The sequence below is a fragment of the Triticum dicoccoides genome, chromosome 2A (genome assembly GCF_002162155.2).
Source record: "Triticum dicoccoides isolate Atlit2015 ecotype Zavitan chromosome 2A, WEW_v2.0, whole genome shotgun sequence".
NCBI lineage: Eukaryota > Viridiplantae > Streptophyta > Magnoliopsida > Poales > Poaceae > Triticum > Triticum dicoccoides.
The window spans coordinates 722350717-722359839 of record NC_041382.1 but is presented as its reverse complement, the minus strand read 5'-3'; the positions used below and the strand labels follow the sequence as shown (position 1 = coordinate 722359839).

Sequence of the window (9123 nt, the reverse complement as noted above, 5' to 3'; positions counted from 1 at the left end):
AGGATAGGCATTTAGTGTTCCTATCTTTTTATGCCAGCCGGTTGTGGCTTTTCTATTACTGTTCGTGCTCTTCGTGAGCCTTTTTTTGGTTTTTGTTCGAGACTTAGAGATTTGTGTTGGACCTTTTGCTCATTAATAATCATGGACGTATGCATCGTTCTGATGCAGAGGCTGGGGCGAACCACCCTTTTCGAAAAAAAACTCAACCAAGGATACATCACGCTCGATAGCGTCCAAAACGTCCCTTGGTCTAGATCCAAGCCAGACCATAGTTCTATTTTTTTGCCTTGCGATAAAAACATTCGTCCTGCACTGAAGTTGGGATTTAGTAATATAAAACCCTAAAAATTGTGGCTTTGAGATACCCGGTCCTTTTTTTGGCCATGACCTAATGGAGGTATACCCTATGATGATACAGAGGTCAGAAAGAGGCTTGGGGTATCCACAGAGGCCCCAGCAGACTTTTTTAATTCTATACTACGCTTGAACCTTCTGTATGGACATGATGCTGATTTTATTTATAAAGCAGAGCGGTAGTCTTTTTTGATGTTATAACAGTGATATGCACGACACGTACATTTAGCAAAATAATATTTATTTATTTTTGCCACACAGGCAAAGAACTAAACATCTTCACACACCAAAAATACAAGCATGGGTTACCCCTCAAAGAAACTACAAGCATGGGTTCTTCTGCTAAGACACATTATTTTCTTCCGGTTACATATCCGTCCGCAGATAACAGACATATTAGTAGGGAAGTATCCCCGTGGTCTTGCCGTATTCAACGAGGTCGTCAAAGATCTCACTTAAATCATCGTGCTTGAACTCGAACCCTTCCCCGATGAGCTTCTGAGACGATAAACACGCTCTTGGCTTCTCTTGGGACCCAGCAAAGCTACATAAGTATATATTTGGATATCGTTAAACCCGTGTTAAAAACATAGGAGTAGATGCGTGCGTGCCAACGGTTCAGATAGACTGTTGGCATACCGTTCAAGTTTCACATTGTATTGTGGGTACTTTTCGGCTACGAGACGGGCAAGCTGCACGACGGTGGTGTTGTGGCTGCAGCAGATGTACCTGCCCGCCGAGGACTTGTTCTCGGCGACAAACACCTCAGCGCGACACAGATCCTCCACGTGGCATATCGACACGGAGTCGGTGACCGACTGCAGGCCCATCAGGATGTCCCGCCGTGTCTCATCGCCTGGAAAATGTACAGGAGAGAAAGATATATGTCAGCGGTCAAATTAACACTCAGCTAGCAAGCACTGATCATGCTGTGAAAAAACAGAGAAATGCTATATATGGCGGGGACGCCTCTCTCACCGGACAACAGGGAGAGGGTGACGGGGACGCTGGTTCTGGCCTTGGAGACCGGCGCCGCGCCCAAGGTGAACACGGGCAGCACGGTGGCGAGGCTGATGCCATTCTCCTCCGCAAACTTGCTCGCCGCCTTCTCGAGAAGCACCTTGGACACTGCGTATTCCTACGATACAAATTGCACATACACAAAAGCTTCCATCGAATGTAAATGTCCAGGCGAGAGAGAGACTGAGCACAATGATTTATGTACCCAAGTTGGTGGCCTGTTGGTTCTGAGGTATTCGACGTCGGACCAGGATCCCTCGTCCAGCATGTGACCGCCGCCGTGCAGCGGCCTCCTGGACACCCCGGCGTCCGACGACGTCAGGATCACCCGCTTCACCGTCCCCGCTCTCACACACGACCTCATCACGTTGAGTGTTCCTTGGACGGCCGGCTCGATCAGATCTCTCTGCCGTCCAACACGAAGCACAGTAAGCTATCCCCAAAGAGAAAATAAACTAACATGTTTGAGTTGCCAAAGAGAAAATAAGCTATCCCCAAAGGACAACGGTGGGGTCAACAATAGTCAGAGAGTGAGTTATGGCTGATGCTGACAACTTAAATGGTGTCCCACATCCCAGCAACTACACCTCCCAACAGTCGTGCAGATGGAAACGAAGCTTGGTGGAGATGTCTGTTTACCTCAGGATCTGCTGAACCGATGTTCATCGGAGCGGCGACGAGGAAGGCGTAGTCGCAGCCGGAAACTGCGTCGTCGAAGCTGCCTTCTTCGTCCAGCCGGGCGCCGATGATCTCCAAGGGGCCAAGCGCTTGCAAGTCCTTGAGGTGGGAATTCTTCTCCATGTCATCTGCATATACAGCTTACAGAATCTTCAGAGACGTAACATGGTGGGTTGAGAGTTGAGACCACTCTGACCAAAACAGCTTCCATCAATTTCAGCTTGGTGATTCGGCTAGCAGACTGGATAGAATAAACATGTTTTATCCAATCGATTCTGCAGAACCGAGTACAAGATTTCGCCTCAAACTCAAGTTTAGAACCTATGATCTCACTCTCACCTCAAACACGGAAGGAAAAGTTGCTCAAGTACGTACATACTGAAGCAAAGAAACAAGAAACTAACCGGGGTCTCTGACGGTGGTCTTGACAGCGTAGCCTTTCTGGAGCAGCAGCTTGATGAGCGCTGAGGCGATGTAACCGCTCCCTCCGGTGACGCACGCCGTCCTCTTCCCCTCACCCGCCGACATCGCCGGCCACCACTCGATCGAACCTCTCGTGGAAAAGAGAAGGATTATTCGCTTGCTCCCCTCGCTTCAGGAACGAGAGGTTGTAAGGTGGTTCCTCTGGAGTGGTTGTTGGCACACTATGATGAGCTGCAAATATCATATCATATCCTCTGGGGGAAAGAGGAACCTGCATTAACACTCCCTCCGTCCGGAGAGAATAGCAGGCTAGTAGTAATGCAGAAGGTTCTTTTAAGTTGTTGAAAAATGACCTGCATTACATGCATAGTTCCCTGTCAGAAAGTGATGATGGACTGGTGGCTGATCAATAGGTCTCTGTGCACTGTAATATACAACCCACGAGCTCAACTGTGAGCAATTGGCCAGCGTTTTCTTTATACTACTAGGTTCTTCTACTTCTATATGAACTAGACAATGCCTACCCGGTTGCCACGGAATTAGATATATAGTTTCTGAATATTGTGTAGAATACTAATTCAGTCCTTACGATCTAAACTATGTGAAAAGAATTCTTCATAAGCAAAAAGCCTCAACATGACATGTTGTGCATGTCACAATGAAATGCAGTGTAGTCTAAAGCCACTTAAAATGTACTAATGCATGCCGTGTGATAGAGGATGCTCATGCATATATCGGACGGATGTCAATGGATCAAGTTAGTAAATCTAATGGCTGCAACAATTTAGATGATGTGGAAGCATGCACGTCAATTTTTTTTAAAAGGGGAATATATTAATAGCGCGGGAGGCAACACCCTCCTTTTTCTGTATTTTTACGTTTTCTGTTTCATTGTCTTGCTTTATTTTTTCAATTTTGTTTATACTTTCAAATATTCTAAAAGTATTTGAAAAATGTTTAATGTGTATAGAAAAAAGGTTTATCACGTATACGAAAAATTTATAAAAAACATGTATAAAATTTGATCATGTATTAAAAAATGTTAATCATGCATTTGATTTTTTTGAACAAGTATTTGAAAAATGTTGATAAACATTCAAAAAATGTTAAATGTGCATAGGAAAAATGTTGACCATGTATTAATTGTGAATTGGTTAAATGTGAATTTTTTCGAGCATGTATATAACATGTTAATAAAGTATTTGAAAAAATGTTGAATAAGTAGTCGAAAAATGGTGATAAAGCATTTGAAAAATGTTAAATGTGTAAATAAAAAATGTTCACCATATACTAAAAAGATGATGATTTTTTTTGATCATGTATATAAATATGTTAATCAAGCATTTGAAAAAATGTTGAATAAGCATTGGAAAAAATGTTAAATATGTATAGAAAAATGTTGACCATGTATTAAAAAATGATGATTTTTTATTATGTATATAAAAATATTAATCAAGCATTTCAAAAAAAAGTTGGACAATTATTTGTGAAATGTTGATCAAGCATTTGAAAAAATGTTAGATGTGTATAGAAAAAATGTTCACTGCCGGCAAGCCGCCACCCAAAGTTGGGGAGGGCTGGAGGTGGAGGATCTAGAGGCAGGAGTTCGAGGCCGGTGGCGACGTCGCCGGTTCCATGCTCGCGGAGGCACCTGCAGGACGATGGCCGATGGCCGATGGGTCAATTCGCTCGATGAGAATGTCTATGGCAGGATTAATGGGGGAGGGCCGGCTCCTGGGATTTCATTCTCCTTGATTTTGGGAGAGGAGATTACGAGGTGTGATGCTTAATTACGAGGAATAGATGAGTACTTGCTTAGTTGTGTAAGGTCCACATGATGTAGCTCCACAGGTAAGGTCCATACGTCAGTCTAAACGGGTAGGGTATGAGTATACCCACGGGTACAAGTCTATATCCGTGCCCTACCCACTACTTAACGGGTAGGGTATGGGTACTACCCATGGGTATAAATTTATGCCCATATCCGGCCCATGCGGGTACCCGTATCCACCGGTAAAATTGCCATCCTTAGTGGCTCTCGGTCGTTAGCTACGGAGATAAGAAGGAAAAAAGAATGATTGATGATGGCCCCACATGGGACGTGTGGCACACGTGCGTTATAATCCGCCGGATGATGGTTATCGTTTCCCATAGTACAGAGCTTTTTAGTTTCCTGTACCTTTCAGTTTATAAGCAGCAAGTGATCAAGTTGAAAGAAAAAAGGAAAAAAGAAGATTGCTAGCAGGATTGCTAGCTTTTTGATCGTGTACTCATAATGCTTTGTATGCACTTGATGCTACATTTTGAATTAACAAAATCGCCCTTTATCGGAAAAAAAATTGGGTTGCCAAATGCTGAAATGACATTAGCGGGGTGAAGTACACGATCAAAAGTTTTCTGTATCTGAGAACTACCATTTGTCACAAAACAAGTGACGGGTGACAGCGTGAAGACTTCGTTCCAACTCACCAACTAGATCAGCATTACATAGCGATGCTGGAAGAAGAATTGTGTAAGAAAATGGAAACGAAGCGTCATGGAGATGGGTGTTTACCTCGGGATCTGCTGACAACATGTTCACCGGAGCGGCCACGGGGAAGACGTAGTCGCAGCCAGAAACAGCTTGGTCGAAGCTGCCATCTTCATTCAGATCGGCACGGATGATCTCCAAGGGGCCAAGCGCTTGCAGGTCCTCGAGGTGGGAGTTCTTCTCCGTGCCATCTAGAATTGCAGAATCTTCAGTTATAGGCGAACGCCGAACGCAACAATTCCAAGCAAAAATAACACTGTACGCTGCATCTAGGATTCGGCACGCATGCCTTGCTGCCTGAATCTCCTCAAGAAATCAGACGGCCCAAACGAAAGTTACGGTCGGCGCCAGCCAATCTCCGATTTCAACTCGAATTCGGGAAAGAAGAAAGAAAATCACCGGCACACACGCAACGGACTAGCTTAACTGGAAAGAAGAATCGGGATCGAGTCCAACCTGACAGCGTAGCCTTTCTCGAGCAGCATCTTAACAAGTGCTGAAGCGATGTAGCCGCTCCCTCCGGTGACGCACGCCGTCTTCCTCCCCTTGCCCGCCGACATGGCCGGAGGCTGCTCTGGTCTGCTCTGCTCTGGCTGGTTGGCACACCAGAAAAGTGGGGGGAAATAAAATCCTGCGTAGTTCTCTTGTGCTCGGGAAAGTATTGTCTTTGCATCAGACAATTTGCTGGCTAGTGGTACAGTAGTACTCCTTTTGGTAGATGAAAGTGACTGGCTGCATTATTATGCAGTAATGCAGACTACAACTGCACCAAAGTGATGATTCGTACTCGGAGTACAGCTGTTCCAATACTCGGAATACTTTTTGAATACGCGATTTTTTTTCAAAAAAACTTCTGAACAAAAATTGAATATAGGAACAGTTTTTGAAGTTTTGCTTTTTCTTGAAAAGCACAAACATTTTTTGAATTTTGAAAAAAAAACTAAAATTAGAACACTTTTTGAAATTTGAGATTTTTGATTTTTTACAAAAGAAACAGAAAAGAAAAAACCTGAAAAACCAGTGGAAGAAACATCAGGAAAGAGAAAACCAGCTTAGGAACCTTCTAGAAGGTTTCCAAAACGTATGGAAGGTTCCCAAAACGGATCGCGTACTGCGCTCGCGTTGTACAAATGCGCCGGCCCATAACTCATTCGCTCGCTTCATCCCTGTGCGAACCTTCGCCATTTTGTCGCAGAACGCGACATATATGGAATTCCCTGAATATATATGTCGCCATTTTGTCACATAATACGACTTATATGAATCCCTCCCTCTAGCTATCTTCAACCCAAAGCAGGTTGTACCGACCGGTAGCCACCGCCGACTTTCCCCATTTTCGTTTTTGATCCGTTCTCTGTGTACTACCTGCTAGGCTGCTACTGGTACTCTACTCCATCAAAAGAAAAACAGCAATCCGTAAAAAAAGTGAAGACAAAAGCCACTTGGAGCACTAATAGGCACCCCATATTAGTGATTCCACTTCCACATTACCTAAACAGTAACTATTCCACTTAACTGAAGACACGCTATCAGACATGCAGTCTATCAATAAGTGATGAAGAACGCCGGTAACTGAAATCTAACCGGCAATTAGCACGACGCGACGGTGATGAACAAGTGTCCTGAGCACATTGCATCTGAACTGATTTACCATCCTTGACTGGCAATTAGCACTTTAAAATAAAAGATAATGCAACCATTAACTGGCAATTAGCACGACGCGACGGTGATTCAAAGCACCTATTGAGATCACTAGAAGAACGAGACCAGTAGCCATAACCCGGAGAAAGAAGACGCAGCTTGCAGCGACCACGTGATGAATGCCAGGGTGACCGAAAGCGCGAACTGATTGCATCCCAGCCACGAGAACCCCTCACAGAAGTTCACATCCTTCATGAAGAAAATCGTCAGGCAGGCGGCGGCACAGACTCCTGAGAACATGAGAACCGCCACGGCCTGCAATGCATTCACAATGTGATCACTCAGATAGGCCTTTGGCAACAAGTCTCTTTAAGGTTATTATCCTATTCTCTTAAAGTGAGGCAAAACAAGAACTTAGCCCACAGAGAAGCATGAGTTGCACTTATCCTGAATTTATGTTTTCCTAAGAACTAACACATTGATACAAAACTCTGGGTTCAATTATTGCGGTTGCGGTGCATGCTTTCAACTAATTCAGACGTAGCTCCATGGACAATAGAAGAGACAAAGCGAACGACTTACCCAGTCAATGATAACAATGAGCAATAGACGAGCCGGTGCTTGAAGATCCTTTTCATTCCTCAGAGAAAAGATATCCAGACAAGCAAGGGGCAAACTCCACAGAAACTGCAGCACCGAAGCAAAGTTCAGGTAGCTGCAGGAGACCATAATACACGCGTTAGTTGATGTCAAACACAACGAGCTCCTGCACAGGCAATTCTGAAGAGTAGTCAACACGTTCAAGACTTATGCAGTTCATAGTCTCAATGATATGAACTTGATATGAAAAAGATAAGCGCTCACCGGCACACGTATACTAGCAGTCAAGACAGGTCACATGTTGGAACACAGAGCCTAAGTTTAACAATCCTGATAAAATGTTATCATGGGAAGAAAAACTGTAGGTAAATGGAAAACATGAGGCTTCGTTCTTTACACGTACGCTGACACAAGCACATACATAAAGAAAACATGTCCAATATCCCAGTCCCATTTTTGAACAAGTATGGTGTTGTTCACCCCTTGCTGCCGGGAATCGAGCTTGGAATGAATCGCGGCCCCTCAACGCCCCAGTGATTAGATCACACCAAGCGAAGTTCAATTCTCAGTCAATTTCCAGTAGCAACCACCTTACCTGAACATGAATCCTTGGTAGGGCAGCTTCAGCAAAAACATGCATGCCCCATCGAAAGACAAATCAGCTAATCTAGGAAGTGAGACTGAATGGAGAGTTCAGGCGAGCTCAGTTGTTCTGTCCTTTATCTACTCTTCAAGTGATCAATCTACACCTCTGTTTTGGTCTGCTTCTCAAGAAGGGTTCTATAAATATTCTACTACTAGCTCAGACGTGATTTTTTTCCGGTCCGGCGGTGTATATCTAAGATAAATTGGGCAGTGATTTCTATGGCATGATGATGAGTGGAAATAAAATAAAACCATGAAGCACCACAGCATGCATCTAGGCTTTTGTACAGGAAACTTCCCCCAAAATCTCCAAGAGGGAGGGACTCTGAATTTTACAACCAAAGTAACATCTTGATCTTGAAGCATTGGGGATGCTACTTGAGTGATGCTCATCAGCTCATGGATTCGCAAGAAAACACACGGAGGGGAGGGCATCCAAGGAACGATTACTGAAGCGAGAAAGAAAATCTAGGAACTCATCTCAACAGACAGACACAGCAAGCGGAGAAGCAGCATTTGGTGGAGAATGAAACCGGTGGTAAGGGGCAGAGGGAGTACAAGTAGGCGCTGTAGTTGGAGAAGCCATAAGCAGAGAACATGGCGAAGACGGATGCGGCGGCGACACCCGCAGCGCCATGCCGCTCCATGTCCCCGGGGCCCGGGCTCCCCACTATGCGCTTCATCCCTTGCACTGCACTGCCTGGGCTTCGGTGCGGAGAGGTGGGTGGGGTGGAGAAACCTGGCTGATGGAGTCCTTCCTGGCTAGCCGGGCAGGATGTGCAGCACTAGCTAGATAGATAGATAGATGGGAAAGGTGATGGGCAAAAGATGAGAGCAGGAATTTCACATCAGTTTCCTTTTTCCCTGTATGACAAACAGGTGCCCATGGCCAAGAAATCCCCGTGTCCTGTCAGTTTTGGCTAGGGCGAGCAGGGCCATGTGAACAACCCAGGTTGCTTTACGCTTTAACCTTGCACCAAATGCGAAGCTGCATTCAACGATTCCAAGAGCAAGAATGATGACAGGAGTGTGGTAAAACTATGGATATACATGAAAAACACGAGGCATCAATTATCCAGTACGTAGATAACTCTGCTAGCATCGAGAAATAGAACGGTACCAACACAAGGTCCGTACTGGAAATTTTGTGAATATGTCTATTCCTATGTAGTATTAAATTATTTCTTACATCCCCTTCTCTCTCTATCTCTCTCGCGGCATGGAGTTTATAG

The 9123-nt window shown here is 44.7% G+C and overlaps 2 protein-coding genes across 2 annotated transcripts; both read right to left on the bottom strand.

The window, feature by feature from the left end:
• Positions 1–578: 578 nt before the first annotated feature.
• LOC119356622 (anthocyanidin reductase ((2S)-flavan-3-ol-forming)-like) lies at positions 579–5911 on the bottom strand. Its single transcript, XM_037623611.1, has 8 exons — positions 5462–5911; positions 5030–5196; positions 2457–2828; positions 2014–2180; positions 1580–1780; positions 1333–1492; positions 994–1210; positions 579–898 (listed from the first exon to the last, which is right to left on the bottom strand). Exons 3-8 carry the CDS (start codon positions 2578–2580, stop codon positions 751–753), a joined length of 1017 nt encoding a protein of 338 aa, XP_037479508.1. The 5' UTR covers positions 2581–2828; positions 5030–5196; positions 5462–5911; the 3' UTR covers positions 579–750.
• Positions 5912–6452: 541 nt separating this feature from the next.
• On the bottom strand, positions 6453–8702 carry LOC119356624 (CASP-like protein 5B3). The gene is made up of 3 exons (XM_037623613.1): positions 8450–8702; positions 7229–7361; positions 6453–6961 (listed from the first exon to the last, which is right to left on the bottom strand). Exons 1-3 carry the CDS (start codon positions 8572–8574, stop codon positions 6758–6760), a joined length of 462 nt encoding a protein of 153 aa, XP_037479510.1. The 5' UTR covers positions 8575–8702; the 3' UTR covers positions 6453–6757.
• Between the last annotated feature and the right edge of the window lie 421 nt (positions 8703–9123).